The sequence below is a fragment of the Dipodomys spectabilis genome, unplaced genomic scaffold (genome assembly GCF_019054845.1).
Source record: "Dipodomys spectabilis isolate Male_0828 unplaced genomic scaffold, ASM1905484v1 ptg000045l, whole genome shotgun sequence".
Taxonomy (NCBI): Eukaryota; Metazoa; Chordata; class Mammalia; order Rodentia; family Heteromyidae; genus Dipodomys; species Dipodomys spectabilis.
The window spans coordinates 8,154,602-8,173,028 of record NW_024870722.1 but is presented as its reverse complement, the minus strand read 5'-3'; the positions used below and the strand labels follow the sequence as shown (position 1 = coordinate 8,173,028).

At 39.3% G+C, this 18,427-nt stretch overlaps 1 protein-coding gene across 3 annotated transcripts in view; it reads right to left on the bottom strand.

Moving 5' to 3' along the window:
* Window positions 1–18,427, bottom strand: part of Cdkal1 (CDK5 regulatory subunit associated protein 1 like 1) — a 525,097-nt gene that overhangs the window by 25,428 nt on the left and 481,242 nt on the right. For all 3 annotated transcript variants that reach the window (XM_042678555.1, XM_042678556.1, XM_042678557.1), the window contains 2 exons: window positions 8,209–8,292; window positions 5,224–5,388 (listed from right to left, as the gene is read on the bottom strand). In XM_042678555.1, coding sequence (XP_042534489.1) covers window positions 5,224–5,388; window positions 8,209–8,292 — 249 coding nt within the window. The remainder of the gene's footprint in view (window positions 1–5,223; window positions 5,389–8,208; window positions 8,293–18,427) is intronic.

Sequence of the window (18,427 nt, the reverse complement as noted above, 5' to 3'; positions counted from 1 at the left end):
TGTATATTGCATCACTGCTAAAAGACAAAAACAAAAACATAGGCTTGAGTGTTGAAAATATGGGGATACAAATTCTAGAATTCCTTTTTATACTAATTATAATTCTGTGACTTGAAGCGAGTAATTTACTAAGTCAATGGATACTCATATTGCTTATCTGTGAAATCAGGATATTAAAAATTGCAGGGCTATTCACAGATTATGAAGATGATAGGAATTGATACATGGAAGATACTAGGCAAGAGCACTTGGCCTAGAGTAATCACTTCATAAATTCTGGCTTTGTATTATAGCAATACCCATGGGCATTTAGCCAATGGCAATTAAGAGATCTAGCAGTATAGTCAATAATATGTTTGATCATTTAGTATGTTTTTTAAAAATATTCTTTTAGAGATACATAGTGATGAATTTTGAGATAAAATAACAAATGAGATCTCATTACAAATAATGAGCGAATGGGAGCAGTAGATGATACAGATGACACTATTGGCTATGTGTCCACAGCTACCAATAATGAATAGTAATATGTGCAATAATTATTCTTTGCTCTATTTTTATATGTATACAGTTACTTGAAAAATTTCACAAAGTTCAGGATTAGATTTCAAATGGAGCCAAAACAAAACAAAGCAAAACTTGGCCCTACTCTATGGTGGCTCATACGTACCTTCCTATCCTACTAAATGGCCACAGATTTGGTACAGTTCTAAGAAAATCTAGCAATAGGTTTTCTTCCAATATAAGCTATTTTTACAGTTGGGAGAGCTTGCTATTATTACATTAAGGTATTAAAGTTGCCTCTGTAAATATCAAACACTCTTCTGTCATGAGAATCTTTTTCTAGAGAGTGGGTTTCAAACTTCAATGTTTATCAGTTTGACTGGAAAGCTTGTTTTAAAAAAAAAAAACCAAACAGATCATATGCTAGGCATCGTGATACATGAGGGTAGGGCAGGAAAAGGAGAGATCAAGGCCAGCCTGGGCACTTTAATGATACCTCCTTGTCTCAAAAACAAAATACCAGATCACTGATTCTAACTCCCAGGCTTTCTGACTCAAGAAACTTGGGGTCTAAAATTTTGCCCTGTTCATCAGTTCCAAGATAATATTGACATTTTTTTTTTTTTGTCAGTCCTGGGGCTTGAACTCAGAATGCAGATATTTTGGGAACCACACTTTGAGAATTATTTGTCCAAGAACATCTATGAAAGCTTCTGTGTCCTCTGCCCTTTCCCTCCCCCAACCCTTCTTCCATTCTGGAACATTCACTCCATAATAAAGACCAGGATTCATAGTTATCCCCTCAAGCTCCAGGAGACCTTCCAGTGAATAATATGACAAAACATTTTTGCTGAAATTAATCATATTTTTTCAAAATTATTTCTTCTAATGATGGAGGTGACAATTCAGCTCCTACCTTCCCCTAAATATAATCAGATTAATTTTGTTTCTCTTTTCTATTCTCTCTTGGTTCTCTTCTTCTAATTGCTGAAAAGAGAAAGTATGGTCCATAAGAAAAACTTGTTTTTAGTCAAAAGTGTTGTGATATATGTCTGTCATTCTAACTAGTCATGAGGCTAAATGAGGCAGGAGGATTGCAAGTTTGAGGCCACCCTCAATACAATCTGAGAAAAGGTCAGGAGGAGGAGAGGAAACCTTTTACTTCATTATAGTTTTCCTTTTCCACCATGTTATGGGTATTTACTTATTACCATCTGAAAATAACAAGGCTTGTATTTATTAGTATTTCTATAATTCAAAGTCTTGTCACAGGGTAGACATTCAGTCCAGCTTTGTCAAAGGAAATATTTCTGTCACTGAATGTTAGAGTTGGAAGATTCCCTACTGAACACTTCTTTTTTTCTGGGGGTGGGGAGTGGGAGGTGGATGTGGGGCTTGACCTCAGGGCCTGGGCACTGTCCCTGAGCCCTTTTTACTCAAGTTTAGTGCTCTACTATTTTGAGCCACAGTGCCACTTCCGGTTTTCTGGTGGTTCACTGGAGATAAGAGTTTCACAGACTTTCCTGCCCCGGCTGGCTCAGAACTGTGATCCTCAGCCTCCTGTGTAGCAAAGTTCACATGTGTGGCCCACCAGCACGCTAGGCTCAGTGATCACTCTTTACTACCATGTTCCATGTGAGACAACCAAGGACTGTGGACCTTGGTGTAGAAAAGGTCAATGTAAGAGTCAGAATTAGCCTTGTTCCTGCCGCCCAGCCTGCACTTCTTTCTGAATCTGCTGTTCTTCTCACATGTTTTATCAAAAGAGTTCAATAGGACAGCTGCTTGGACTTAAGCAAGACAGCTTAAGTACAAAGCACAGGGCTGAAGACTTTTAAAAAATGATCATACAATTCTCAATTAAGGAGGTGTACTAATGGAAAAGACTTTTTGAGAATAGTATTTTGCTTTGCAAGCTATGGGCTTTCCAGATTTTCTTGCAAAATGGAGAGAAAGGATTATTTTTCTAAAAAATGTCAAGAATAGCCCAGACAACTGAGAAGGTAAAAGTTCTGATAGGGTCTAGCACTGAGCAGATGAGAAACACATATAATGGAGAAACACAACAGCCCTGCCAAATGCAACAGTGACATGAACTGCACGATCATAGCCCAAATAATTAATTTAAAAAAACCCAACTGTTGGTTCTGAAGTGTTCTAGCTATATAGCTTAGGCTGCCTGGAGTACTCCATCTTCTTTCCAGAGTTCTGCAATTGTAAACATATGGTACCTTGTTCAACTAGTTAAACTGACTCCTCCAACAGTTCTAGCACTATTAGCCTGATGCCAGAGGCCACACCTGTAATTCTATATACCCAGGAGGCTGAGATCTGGAGGATCTCAATTCAGGGCCAGCTCTAGGCAGAAAAGTTTACTGTGGATTCTTGTCTACAAAAGAACTAGCAAAAAGCAGGTCTGTAGGCCCGGTTCAAATGGAAGAACAGAACAATACAAAACCCTGAGTTCATATTAGTACCACACACATGCACACACACACACACACACACACACACACACACACACACACACAGGTTCTATACCTTCATCTGCTGTCTTTGGGGTAAAAAAGGCTGAGAAGTGATCACAATGTCTATCATCTACTTCAAAATCCTATAAAAATGGAAAATGTTCTCTTCCTGCTAAATTCATTTTGATTCTTTGGTCAGAAAAAAAAATGTACTATTAGGACAAGTGCAGGAATAAACCCTTTGGATTCCAGGAAGTCTGGAATATATTTAAAAACTGGCATAAATGGGGAGAGGTGACTGGGGGCATGGTTCAAATGGTAAAGCACCTGCTAAGCAAGTGCAATCCTCAGTGCAAACTGAGGTATCTCTAACAAACAGATTAAAAATGAGGAGTAAAACCAAGGTTTACCAATGTATAGAAAGTCACACATGGTGATTTAAAAAAAAAAAACAAAACACCAAAACTTGGCAGATGTTTCCTTTAGGCAAATACCCAAACCAATGTCCCTAAATCCTTTGGCTTCATGTGTGTTTTGAGAGTCTATTGCTAGAAGCTGAGGGAAGGCCAGCAGCCATTTGGCTTCAGTCTTCAGTCTTCATCCTACCTAGGATCTAGGCCATCCCACACCGAGTAGGGCTTGGCAGGATTGATGACACTATTTTGTAGGCTGGAAGAAGGGAGGAAGAAAAGAGGAAAGTCTGCCTCAACAAATTTAGATGTGATACCACATTTTAGAAAACAACACAATAGATAAAAACCTATTTGAAAGTTGTACTTTTGCTTACTTATATACTATTAGTGATGCTTTAAATAGTATTCTGTGCAATAGGAGTGTACGAAAAGATTCAATCAAATCAGGGCCTATGAGATAATAATCTGCCATTTTTGTGAAATCCTTTTCACTCTATCAAATTACAAGCCACACTGAAGGGCTGGGGAAGTGGCTCAGTGGTAGAGTGCTTGCTTAGTATGTAGTAGGTCCTGGAATCAATACCCAGCATGGCAAATAATAAGAATACAAAGTAAAAAAAAAAAAATACACACACACACACACACACACACACACACACATACACACACATATAGCTTGCAAAACACACTATATAGAAAAAGAATAAAAAGGTTCCTTGAAAAATTGTAAAAGCATTAGCTAATGTATTCAGAGCTAGATTTTCAAACAATATAATTTCAGTACTAGATTACTGTGGCTTCTAGGCCATCTATCCCAGCCTCCAAATAAGATGGTTAAAAACAAAACAAAACAAACAAACCACAATAGCAAACACTAATGCTTATGTGTTTTAAGCCAACACTTTTGGGGTTGTGACAAAAGCTTAATCCATGCCATTCCGCAATGGGCCAGGCTGCCAAGCTCAGGAGAGGCGGCAGTCCACTGGCTTCATAGGTCCTCTGTGTCACTGTTCCAAAAGCACAGCTAGACTTCTGTTAGTGCCATTAACACTCCCTTACAATCCATCTCAGGAAAGAGCTATACACAGATGAAAAGAATTTTGGAATTACATGACTTATCTTTTTCCCATATGCTAAGTCATTGCTATATATTTTTTTTTTGGAGTGCTTAATAATTGTGTTGGAGAAAGGACATCAAATGATGCTTAGAAATGTGATACACACTTTCATTTCACACTCCATCAGCTTTTATGACTGTAGTTCAATGAAATGTAAGAGAGAGCTTGGCAAACAGCCATATTTACCAAGGTAGAAGATAGGCATTGGGTTCCTTTTTTTATAGAAAGAAAAAAATGTTTAATTTTCACTCTACACGACATAAGTAGATACCTAGCTAACCCTCTACTGAAACAAATCAAACCATGTGTACGGCATGGTTTAGTGCCCTTTGGACCACAGGTATTCAAGATAGTATAAACACCAGTGTAGTGAGAAAGCATTCTGTTCTTCACTTGCTTCTACTTGGGATCTAAGATACACATACATACCAGATCAGATCTTCTTCACTGCAAATCTTTACCTGCAAAATAAGGGCTTCCCCTTCTGTTTCTAGCCTGAAAGTAGAAACAGCCTGTTTCCTCTATGGTGCAGGAGCAGAGCTGTGGGCATCAGCAAAAACACATCTTTCTAATTCAGATTTCAATCTGTCAGAAAGGATTAAAGCCTCATGAATGCATAAAAAAGGAACCATAAATGATAATGGAAACATGGTCTGGAATTACTTGCTTCCACAGCTGCTATTTTACTAGCAGGATGAGAGGAAAGCATCTTTTACTTACCTTTGTTAAACCTGAGACTTCTCCCTTCACCAGTGGTTTGCTGATGGATGGTGTGTATACTTTGGCGTCCAATACTGGCTGGCCCTTCATAAAATGTTTTCCTGATTCGTAAATGTCCACTTCAACCATTTTCCCCATGAATGAAGGGTCCTTTGGCACTAACACCTACAAAACAATCCAGAAAGCTTGATGTTTTAAATAAACTGTATTTGAGACTAGTTTAAAAGCCATAGAATTATGATAAAGTCGACACAGAGTTAGTTCTCCTACACCTCATACCCAGTTGCCCCTGTCATGAACATCTTACATGTGTCTGCTAAATTAGTTGCAATGGCCAATATTGATATGCCACTATTAACTAAGCCTGTACTTGATTCAGATTTCTTGATTTGGTCCCCTTAGGCCCTTTTTAAAATGCTGGGACCCACCCCCCCCCCCCCCATCCAAAGTGGGCTGTATTTTCCAGCTTCTCAAGGAACTGGGGTTCCTAGAGGACTGGAAGGCTTTCCTGGGAGGAAGGACTGGGCTGTAGACAGAGCTCGCCCAAACACCAGATGACTGTTGTCCTGAGGCATGTGGACCACAGGCCAGGAAGTGCCCCTCCTCCCCCCTCTCCCAGCAGTCAGCCAGTAACTTCTGGACAGGCCTTTGATATTCTGCCCTTGGCTGTTCCATGCAATGAAGAAAACGAAGACAATAATGATGAAAGCCTTGTATGTGTGTTTTTTCTTAATACCTTCCTAGTTAGCTGTCAGAGTAACAGATACTTCAATTGAAGGCATGTGTGTGTGTGTGTGTGTGTGTGTGTGTGTGTGCGCACGTGTGCACGTGCACACGTGCGTGTTTCTTTGTGATGTATACACACGTGTTTCCAGGAGAAGAGGGAAGACACTGAAGAGCAACCTGGACAACACAACATATTGGTGTTTTGCACCGAGTGAGTCTTTTGCTCTTCTAGCTCTGGCAAGCATTTGTTAGCCCCCAGAGGCTGCCTCCACACAGAACTAGCTACCCTGAAGAGTACTTTGGCTGGTTCACAGGAAACGATCAGATGGTCCCTTTCCACTAGAGATTGCTGATAAAAGTACATGTTTACCTCGAGCAAATGTTTCCCTCCTTTGGGACTTAGAGGTGGTTTGAATGCCTTCAGTCTCCCTTACACTTCTATTTTAGTACTGTAGCTGTGCTTGCCAATCTCTTCAAGTTCATGTCCAAAACAAATAGACCCATTCTAATCCAACAACACTTTGATATTTAGATACAATCTTCACCTCTGGAACTCATCTTATTGAGAAAAATAACTCTTTTGACATCTTTGATCGGCTTAGTTGTAGAGAAAAAAAAAAATTGAAAAAAGAGAAGAGCCACAAGTACCTCAGCCAGTTTCTTGGTGAGGCAAAATTAGAACTTGGTCTTTCTGAGTTTGATTTTTATGACCACTGAGTACCCTGCTTCATCAAAGTATAGGGAAAAGGTCACCTGGGTGGTGAATTACTTATGGCAAGCAAACGAACTAAAAGAGCTTTCGTATTGGGATATGAAAGCCCTTTTAAATCAGTTTTTATGAAATAAGAAAATCTCTAGAGCAAACTATCCCTGGGAGACCTGGAAAAATAACCCTCCTTGATCCGCAGCCTTGATTTGAATGAAGGGCTCAATGTTGTTGTTGTTTTATTTTTTTTTCCTCCTCCAGTTTTAATAATTGCAAAAAGCCTGGCAGCTTTAAATTGGAGGAAACAGCTAATGAGGCATGCCATTGCCTTTAAAATGAAGGGGAAAAAGTTCCCTGCTGAGGCAAAAACCCAGATGGCAAGAGAAAGGAGAGGGAAGAGGCAAGGCAATACATTCTCCCGCCTCCCCAGGGCTGAGCAGAAGGTTGGCCTGAATAAGAAAATGGCTCTCGGGAGTATATTAATGAGACAGGAGACGGAAGGAGACTCAGCTCAAATGTGGAATGTTGGGAATCCTTCCTCAGCTGCAGTCTCCTCTGGAGACTGAGCAGAGCAAGTTTTCTGTGGACCTACCACCCACTCTGGGATTGATCCAGGTGGGTCACCAAGGCTGAGGCTTCTTCAGTCGACACCCTTCTGCTTTTTAACTTGAGAAGTCAGCTTCCTTTGCTCATCCCTTATCTGACATACTGACACAGCCCACACTGGCTGTGTCCCCACACTCCAGTTCCAGCCATGATCCCTAGCAAATATCACTTCCCATTTGGTGAGAAAGCAGTACAAACTTAGGAAAACCCATTGGACATTAAGAAAAGACAATGCAATCCAGATTGACCCATGTCCACCCCCACACCCCAATGGAGTCTCTTTTCTAGGAGGGCAGATTTCATCTCCTCCTAGGCTCTTGCTTCGGGTCTTTTTTGAACTGCTTGCTTGCCTGGAGAAATGGGATCCCAAAGGCTGTGGAGAGGGGAGCCCCTAGAGGTGGCCTCTAACACCAAGTGAAGCAGGTTTTATCCTCACCCAGTTCTACACAGTGGTTCATACGATGAGTCCAAAGAATGGACTTTTTCCCCTTTTGCTTCCAGTGCTTTTTAAAAAGGTAAATCAAAAAACAAAAACCTAAAACTAAACAAGCCTGGAAAACTAAATGACCAAGCCAACAAAGGCAATGCAGGACTGATGTGGCTGGAGAGGAAATCCCTTCCCTCTCAGGCTGGCGTTGCCCATGCATACAATCCTTCCTGCCTTCTGTTGGAGCAAGACATTTTCCCACCGGGTCATCAGGCTGGGGGCGCTTTGGCAGGGTTAATTAACTGCCTGCTTCCAAACTCCCAAAAGTCTAAGGCTAGTTTTACCAGAGATTGATGTGGACTAAAATACACTCTATGCATGTATTTCTCTGCAGTGAGTGGACTATAGAATAAGTCATCGAGATGAACCCTCTGAAATCTCCTTTGCTTTCCATTTCAGAGCTTTTTTAAAAAAAATCATTTTGGAGAAAAACATAAAAGAGTACTGAGGTGTTTCTTACCTGTTCGTAAAATTGATTGTGTGCAACATAAAACTTGGAATCAAAAGATTCTTCTGTTACTAACACGTGTTGTCTTTCACCTATCTGTGGAGAGAAGAAAGGGAAAGACAGGGACAATTACCTGAAAAGCCAAACATAAATGCCAGTCGAGCTAGTTTCCTGGACCCTATCCTGTCCTCTTGAATTTAAAGTAGACTGCAGATGGCTAGTTACTTGAGTTACACTGTTCAAATCACTGACTCAAATTTCTTGAAAAATATTAACTGTGCAAATACAAAATTAGCATAGCATACAGTCTCTTTTCTTACATAACTGAAACAGAACTTATTTCTTCCTTCAACATAAGTAAGATAATTAAGGCCTCTAAGACAAACCAAAAATCTAAATATCACTTTGTTTCAAGAAACAAAGTGGCAAAACAAGCCAGAACAAGCTGCTTCTAATCCAAAAATTCATGAAAATATTTTGGCAATATGAAAGAATAGTAATAAACATTCATTTGAGTTATGAGGGATGTAGTACTCAAGAAAATGTCTCCAAAAACTAGTCATTAGGCCCTAGCAGCTTAGTACCTTACATGTTGCATGCAATTCAGAAATGACTAATTCCCACAAGCATCTTCTGACTATCTGCATTTTTCTGTCATAGGGCCAAAGTCCCTTTGTTGCAGTCAAGACCCTGAGCATGTTCATTTTTTTTTTTTAAGAAAAAAAAGTCAATTGTGAGTTCTGCATTTCTAATTTAAACATTCATTTTTAATAACCGAGAAGTTAAATAACAAAGACAAGTGACTATTCAACAACAACAAAACCTAAAACCCAACAACAACAAAAACTACCATTTCAAAGTTTGTTCCACGATGAAATGTGGAACACATTTATCATGTATCAGTTATTTTTTAGTTTTACCAAAACTGTCAAAATGGGTGATCCAGCAAACTAGTTGTATTGAATGATGTTGCATAAATTATTTTTTGCCACTGCTACTTGATAAATACTATCCCCAACCCCAACTTGAAGCATATTGGCAGGATGATTTTTTTTTTTAAAGAGATTCCTATTCTCATTTGTAGGGACTTGTCACCATGTTCAAGTGGTTATCATTTAGGAAACATAAACACAGCTGCACTAAATAGACCACCTAACAATTAAAAAAAAAAAAAAAGCAACCCTCACTCACCATCAGACAATGCCAAATACCTCATACACCATATCATTTGCCATCTAGTTTACTCTGCCATTCAAAGTATAGCCAAAGATGGTAAGGTCTCTGAGATGATTTTTACTATCCCAAGGATTAATTCCAGGCCCTGACCTGCAATGGAAGTTCTTGCAACATTATCTTTTTTTAAAAGCCAAGTATCCTCAAAGGCAAGTCCCTTCATGGCTCTGTTTATCCAAAAGGTCTGGAGAATGCTTGGGTTTCATGGAAGTATTTCTGCTAAAGGAAACCTTGGAATGTTTGCCCACAGTTCACTGTGTGAGTTGCTTATAACTTAGGATAAGTATCTGTCAATGGTTCTTAAGAAAATCTGCAATTACACTTCATCTAACATTAAGTTTTCAGGGAATTAACAAGTGTGAGAATGTAGAGCCACTGGAGACTTATGCTGCTTCTCTGCTCGTGTGAGAATTCGTGTGGACAGTTGTAGCCACATTTCTGAGCTGTTCTATTTCATCTGGAGATAATAACGATGACAGTTAAATGTATACACAGTTAGAAAGACTCACTGTGTTTACACAGTAGCGGGCTGGATGTTCCCTCAACTACCACAAAACTATCTAGAGTCCGTGCTTAGCTGTCATTTGCAAGGAGGGCTACAGCAAGAGAAGGCTACAGCATCAAGCTCTTTTCTTGGCACCCTGTTTCCTTGGAGAGGTCCTTAAATTTCCAAGTACACCTAGCAAAGGTGAGCAGAAGTCCAAGGCCGGCTCCACAGCTGCTGCCATCCATCCCCACCCTTCAAAACCACATTCAAAACAACAAAAACTCTCCTCAGTATGTTTAGAAATGAAGCTGTCTACAAGTGAACTATCAGATGCAACTTTGAACAGAATCAACTGTAATCTGAAAGCTTATAAGAAGTTGGGGAAAGGAAGTGGAGATCCAACTCTGGAAAGGGGAAATGTGCTTTGGTAACAATAAAGGAACTTAAGGGCTAAGCCAATGTGTACAAATCTCAAGTCCTAAAATTATCTATCTTTCCTCTTTCTCTCTCCTCCTTCCTATCCCTCCCCTCCTCCCTTCCTCCCCCCCCTCCCCTATCTTCCTCCCCCCCCCCCACTCTCTTTCAACCTCCCACCCCCAGGGCTGATGATGGAATCCAGGGCTTTACTCAAACTAGGTAAGCACTTGTCACTGAGCTATATCTGTGGCCCTCAAGTCTGGTTTTTTTAGATGAATCACCTCCCTCTACATTGTCTAGCTGCTATAACCCCAGCTCTGCATAATAATGCAGTGTGGTTAAAGACTAGAGGTGCACCACAGTAATCAGCCTAAGAGTGTCCCTATAAGTAACAAGCTCCATTAAAGCTTTTCTTTGGGAAACTCAGTTTTTTTCTTTGCAAATCTTTGCCTTTGAGGACATCTGTCAGGAAAACAATCCAATTCTACTTAACTCAGGTCTGTGAACTTCAGAAAGAGGCTCTTAGTCATGGTATTTGCTTAAAACAAGTAAATTATACTTGGTAATTTGTCAAATGTCAGTGCCCAAAACTTCACTTTATCTTACCTTACCTTCCAAAGCCATTTGATGAAAATAAGATGAATTTAGTTTTTAAAAAGAATTTGTGTCTGTACCAGGGCTTGAACTCAGGGCTTGTGATCTTGCTTATCTTTTTCACTCAACACTGGTGCTCTACCAATTGAGCCACAGCTCTATTTCTGGCTTTTTGGTGGTTAATTGAAGAGTCTTATTGGCTTCCCTGGGGATGGCTTCAAACCTAGATTTTCAGCTCTCAACCTCAACCTCATAGAACTATAGGCATGAGCCAATGGTTTCTGTCCTAAATAATTATTGTTATTATGATAGAAATGAAATAATTATAATCATAAAAAGAGTCTCGTGAAACCATTGCTCCATTCAACAGATTGGCTCACTGAAGGAAAGCGCTGAGAAATCCCCATAATGCTCTGTGTGACCAGTAGCCGTGGAGCTGTTGGGTAATGGAGTAAGTGTGCAACAGTTCAATAGGCCCTGGTAACAAGAGAGGAGAAAAGCTCCCATACATGCACATATTCCACAAAGGCAGAAAAGGAAAGTGTATTCCCCTAAAGAAAGTGAGGATGTGGAGTGGGTTTCACCATCCCTCCAATTTTGGTGGAAATAGCAGAGAGGAAAGGGAGCCTTTGAGCTGTTCCGGTATTCTCTGTCTCCTATTCAGCTGCTAGCTGTTGAAAACTTACAGCATGGCAGATTTAATTCTGCAGTAATGTCTTTTTCCTTCAGTAAAGGAACATCTGTGACAAACAAAAAGCAATATTTTTAAGATTCAGTTTCTGGGTAGGTTTTCTTCAGTGTTACATAATCAGTGAGTTGTGTCATTTGTGTCACATCTATGTTTCAGATTTCTCAAGAGCCTCAAGTTGTGAGAAACAGCAGTGCTAACCATATGGCCAAGAGAATGTGCACAAAACACATTTGCGTGACACAAAGCAGTGGTTTCCAGGAGAACTTGGTTGTTGAATGAATGCTGGATCATGCTATTAGCCTACCAAGCTACAGAAGGATTTAAAGGAGAAGCTCAAAAGAATTGTTTGAAGAAAGACGGAAGTTATCCAAGTTAGACAAATGCATTAGGATATTTGAGTTAATATCTTTAACTCAGGAATGTTATTTGTATAAGCATTCTTTCTTTTGAGAAATCCAAAGGTTTCTCTCAACTCATACATGCCATTAAATATAAAGTATGCCCAGTTTGTTTGGTTTTTTAAAACTGATTTTTGTCTTGTCACCTCTGTTTTACACTCTGAAAACCTGAAATGTATATCTGGAAAAGAATGTCAGTTCAATGCCTATTTTGAGGCATTTGGTTAGATAAATTTTAATATTTCAGTTGGCTTGTTTATAAAAAAAGATCCTATGAAGGTCAGATATACACACATGCATCTAAAATATATTTGAGAATCTGTGTAAGGTAAATATTTACGGCTTGAGAAGAGCTATAAGATACTAAAAGATTATTTTCCTTCCCTGAGAAGTTTCTAACAATTACTTTTCCTGTCCAGTTTTTTGGGTTTAGGAGATTATAAAACACATATCAAAAGTTCTCCTAAGCGTTTATACCACAATCATAATAATCTTGAATTTTATCTCTGCTTATCTTACCAAATTTTCTGGCATGCTACTTCTGTAGCTAAGTTTTACTTATTTATTTATTTTTTACTGTAGATAATAAAATACAATTTTTCTGCCTGACTGGTTTTGAATACACGACTCTGGAAAATGTCAAATGTCTTTCTTTAGGTCTAGTAAAATCAGTCTCCCCTTACCCATCCCCCTCCAAGCTGCCTGGAAGATGTTAAACACGAGGCTGTGACCTTAAACTCTGAAATAATATTTCTAGTGTCTGTGCACAAGCCTGCCCTCACACACACCTTTAGACTAATTACTGCAGTGTAATGCTGCTGGAGAACCGCTGTAATTACACTTGGAGAAAAGTATGGTCTTGTTCTTTCCTAGCTAATGAAAATGATAACCTTTCCATTTTGATTCATCATTCACAACAGGCAGAGCCTGCGATGCTGGGTCTCCAGGGTATACAGTAATTTTCCTGACTGTTTATGCACTCTTTTTGTTTTCTAGCCCTGTAGATACTAGAATTAAAGAAGCAGGCATGCTTATGCTTAAAAACAGTCCACAGTAATAATAGCAATAACATTAAAGTTTAATATCATCCTTACTCCACAATGCGTTCTCTAATGAAAGAGGGCCATGACACAGGAATGTGTGTCAGAAATGATGATAGCATGAAAAACATGTCTAAATCTATCACTAGTGCTAGCCATCAGTCACTGGATAACTTAGGGATTCTTAGAAGGAGATATTGACAATCTGTTTTGAAAGAGACTTGTGTCTCATTCTGACAATGATTAAAAACACATTCTATTAGATTAAAACATATTGCTCTGTATGGAAAGCCACATTCTTGTGCTGCATTTTTCAATAGGATTAAATTTATTCAAAGGGGAAAGAATGTTCTTCAGGAACAGAAGATTCACCCTTTTAAGTAATTAATTTATGTGTACCCACAAGGAAATGTCACAAGTGTCTTAGCAGCCCTATTATTTCTCCCTTCACTATAGAAATAGCTTGCATATAAAGAAAGATGGCAAAACAATTTGCATTTTCAAAAGTCTTTCCTCCTACAAAGATGATGACCATACTCAAAACTGTTCAACCTAATCAAATTAAATTAGGAGGTTTCTTCTACCCAGAAGCCCTTTTGACTTTTCTTTCAATTGCTGACTCAATTTTTTCAAGCCACGAATCCACCTCAGTAACAGAAAGGCACTGCAAGGTTGCTTCTTCCTGGATAGAGGCAAAACCTTATTATTATTATTGTCAATATAGGGCTTGAGCTCAGGGCCTGGGCACTGTCCCTGTGCTCTTTTGCTTGAGGCTAGCATTCTTCCATTTTGAGCCACATCTCCACTTCTGATTTTCTGGTGGTTAATTGGAGAAAAGAGTCTCACAAACTTTCTTACCTGGGCTAGTTTCAAACTACAATCCTCAGATCTCAGCCTCCTGAGTATCTAGGGTTATAGGCCTAGCAAAACCCTATTCTTAAATAACACAGCTATTGTCATTTGCTGATGGGGAGCCAGCAAACAGCACAGCAAATAGGTTTATTATAATCGATGCCCTGGTCTTTTCCAGCAAAAAAGACCTTACATACTACTGACTGAACTTTGAATCCAAATGAATAGCAAAATTTTACTGCCATATGTACATTCTTGGTATTCTAGAATATTCTGAGTTATTATGCAATGCTTTAGTGGAACTTTTTTTTCTCCTTCTGTTTTTTTTGTTTTTGTTTTTTAAATAGTCTTTCTACATAGTCCAGGATGGCCTCAAACTGGAAATCCTCCTGCCTCAACTTCTCAAGTGCTGGGATTATAGGTGTTCATCATCATACTCAGCCTTTGTGGTAAGAACACATACTGCATAAATTCAGACAAAATTGTTCCTCCTTATCACAGACCACAAAAATATGTCAAATTTGCTTCTCCCAACACCAGACAAGCTCTACAATGCACAACATTTAAAGCCCCAGGGTTAGATACTGCTTATAAAATGTACCTGTAAGATCTTCCTAACAAGACTAAGCGGGTCCAACATATATATGCTATTAAAAGCTCAATCCAAAAACCTGAACAAAATGTTATTCTTTCCCTCTCTTCTGATCTTTTCCCATTCCTCCCTGTCCTCATCACAGGAAAAATCCACAATTATATTATGTCTTAAGTATTTTGTCAATTAAACCTAAACAAGGTAAAGAAATAAATTATAATCCTCCTAGAAAATATCAATTAGCCAGTCCTAAAAAATAATTTTCACTTTCCAGTCTCAGTGATCCCCTGTTCAATGTTGGCCTGAAATGATCATTTTCCATTGTGGACTGTGCAGTTACAGAGGACCTAGAAACTTACCACCTGAGGATAAGGGGAGATTCATATATGTAAAGTATTGCCATAAACAAAGTTAAAAAGTAATGGCTGGGTGCTGGTGACTCACGACTGTAATTCTAGCTACTCAGGAGGTTGCGATCTAATGATCAGTCTGAAGCCTGCCTGGACAGGTAAGTCTGTGAGACTATTATCTCCAATTAACTATCATACCTGCCACTGAAGTTGTGGCTTAAGTGGTAAGATGCTAACCTTGAGCACAAAACCTCAGGAATTGCACTGAGACCCACAGTTCAAGCCTGCACACACACATACACACCCACACACACCCGCACACCCCCCCCCCACATACCCCCAAGTATAAGGAAAACATCATGAGATACAACCACATAATATGCTATATATTACATGTATAGTAAGAAGCTTTACAAAACAGAAAACAATAAATACTTCCAATAGAAAGATAAACTGTTTGTGGGGGCTGGGAAGGTGGCTCAGTGGTAGAGCGCTTGCCTTGCATGCAATGAGGCCCTGGGTTCGATTCCTCAGCACCACATAAGCAGAAAAAAAAAAGCTGGAAGTGGCGCTGTGGCTCAAGTGGTAGAGTGCTAGCCTTGAGCTGAAGAGCTGAGGGACAGCGCCCAGGCCCAGAGTTCAGGCCCATGACCGGACCCAGAAAAAAAACAAAAATAAAACTGTTTGTTCAAGCCTGGTAGTACATGTCTGTAATCCCAGCCATTGCAGAGGTAAAAGGATCTTGTCTGAGGCTGGTGGAGTAAAAGTGAGAGACACTACATTAAAAACAAACTAAAAGCAAAAGGACGGGTGTATGGCTGCAACTGATATAGTGCTGGCCTAGCAACTGAGAGACGCAGTGTTCAAATAAATGGAAACTGCTGGAAAGGCAATCTAAAAGAATTTATAATCTAAATTATCAATATAGACATGTGATAAAGTTCTACCTCATTCTCAGGCAAAGAGATAAACACTGAATAAAGACATATCCTTACTTCCACAAGTATGTATGAACACAAGGCTATATTTCTGGGAGGAAAAAATTCTTACACAAGTGTGCACACATCTAAGTATTCACACTTACTGTTTTGAGCTCCTAAACAGATTATCTTGGGGGGGGGGGGAGGGGAGGGTGCTTGTGTTTCACGGACAGCCCAATAAATAAACCAAGTATAGAAGGACAAGAAGGAGGAAGTGAAAAAGAAAATTAGAAAGACAAAAAGCCAAGGCTGAGATATCTATTAATTGTTGCTGAGACAGGAGAGTGGGTCTCTGTTCTCTGAACAGTATAGAAATAAAGCCAGGAAGGGTGAAAACTTGGAAAAGGCAAAGTTTATTTGAAAGTGAAGGAGAAGCTGTGGAAGAAAGTAGCAGAAACTCTCCAAGTGGAGAGAGAACTAAGGAGGAGTCCAATGGGGTACTCTCTTTGGGTGGTTTTCTTGTGCAAGCCTCCTCCACTTTCTCCTCTCCTCCCCTGGGCTCTGTGTTGATTGCCCATACCTGTAATCCTTGTACCTGAGCATTGGCTCTTTTCACTGGTTGAGAAGGAACTCAGGACATTATGGGAAGAAGGGTTTGAGCAGGATGAAGGATTTGACAGGAAGCCAGGTACCATGGGACTAAGAAATGCAACCAGGGGATGGCTATCACTTGCATGTTAGCGCTACCATCTTTTACCCCCATCTATATATCAGTTCCCCTTTCTCTCTCATTATGTAATTTAGTAATGTGCAGGAAGGAGAGCTCCCTCTCCAGCTTGCGCCCTCATTGAATGTGGCACTGGACCTCCATCAGCCTTGCTATCATACACAGTCAATAGTACAGTACTCAGGAAAAATCCAAAGAAAGGTTCAGCTACATTGAGGGAAATAAGGGAGTAGGTGTGGTATGCTGGACATTTTTCCAATTCCCATTTATGGCCTTCTAAGAAAGCTGTTTTGGAAACACTAAATTAGGAGAAGGTAGGCAAGCTAGAGTGTATTCAGATTTCTTGTGGATGAAAAGAGAAAAACTTATAGAACATTTTATTAAAATTTAATGAGAAGGGACTTCCCTTTAGAAAATGTGACTTGGTCAAAGTCACAGCTCACAATATTGAATATATAAAGTTAAGAATGGGTTTGATCCCGACAGTTGTGTTAATGAAGCCATGCATTACTTAATTGCTCTTAAAGAGTGGCTCATTCATCCAGCTACCCACAGCTCCTGAACACCTGAAATTCTGCATATCAAACTGAGAGATGCACTATAAAACCCAGACAGGTAAAAGGCACATCAGATATCTCAACCTTAACATGAAGAGAGAATGTAAAAAATCTCATTAATTTTAATACTGCTTACATGTTGAGAGAGTATGCTTGATATTTATTGACTTAAATGAGATATATTAGCACTCATTCCACCAGATTCTTTTATTTTTTAATGTAGCTACCAGACAACGGAAAATAACTCAGAGGCTCATATTGTATTTCTATTGGACAATGTTGCTCTAAAACACATGATGCTGTTTTTTTTTTCTTTTTTCAAGACTTAACAGGAATCTCTCATTTCACTATTTTGAATGGGATCATATCAGTCATTTTTCAAAAATCAGTTTTGAAAATCTCACCACAAATACTCTTAGTTGTGGCAAAGCTTCTGTTTTGGGAAAGAATGTAAATTAGTCCATAAATTATAAAGGCAGAAATTTTGAATATCTATAAAGTGCTCTTTGTAACCACTAAATTATTTTTGCTTGCATTTTTATGGCAGATTTCAGCCTTTCTAGAAGTCATTAGGCACGACCAACTAGCTGCTTGTTTTTGGGGAAATCCAGGCAACCAAGGAGTGGCTATCTAAATTTTCCAATCTGTCATTTCCCATTTTGTGTGGCTAAAAAATAACAATGGTGGTTGAATTTTAAAAGACAGAAATCAATCATTTTCAAATTAATTTTTTTCAAAGCCAAAAAAATGAATGTCCAAAATACATACTGTCTTTGGTAAGATAAATCTTTTATTACCCACCCTATTACCAAAGAACTCAGCATCCCTGCCAGCAATAAATAACACGCGCAGTACACCCCACCATCTTTCAACCATTTGCCAATAGGATGGAGACTGAGGAAGCAGAAAAGATTAAGGCAGAAATCAAACAGCCAAGCTCTAATGGTGTCTAATTAGCATAACAAAAGACACAACCACAATCTTTCAGCACTGGGCAATACATCTCATTAAAGAAGACTGAATAACAATTATTCTCTCCACCCCCTCTCTCACCCCCACTTCTTGGCTCAGTTCCGAGAGCTCCTGAGAGCTGAGCTACAGCGTCTGCTTTATTGGCAAGGCATTCAGGCTGCAGGGAAAAAGCCCACTTGCTTTACCCTGCACCTGCATCTCAATGCTTTATTCCCATTTCCTTTCCTGCTGTGAAAATGGGTTCCTTCAAGCTCATGCAAGTCCTGCTCTGCAGTTTATAGGAACACAGCATTGAGATACGTCCATGATGACCTAACAATCCAAATTCTAGTTACCCTTAAAATGTCTTTATTCAAAGAAAAATCGATCTATTTGTTTCTCTTCACCATTCTGGTCTCTCT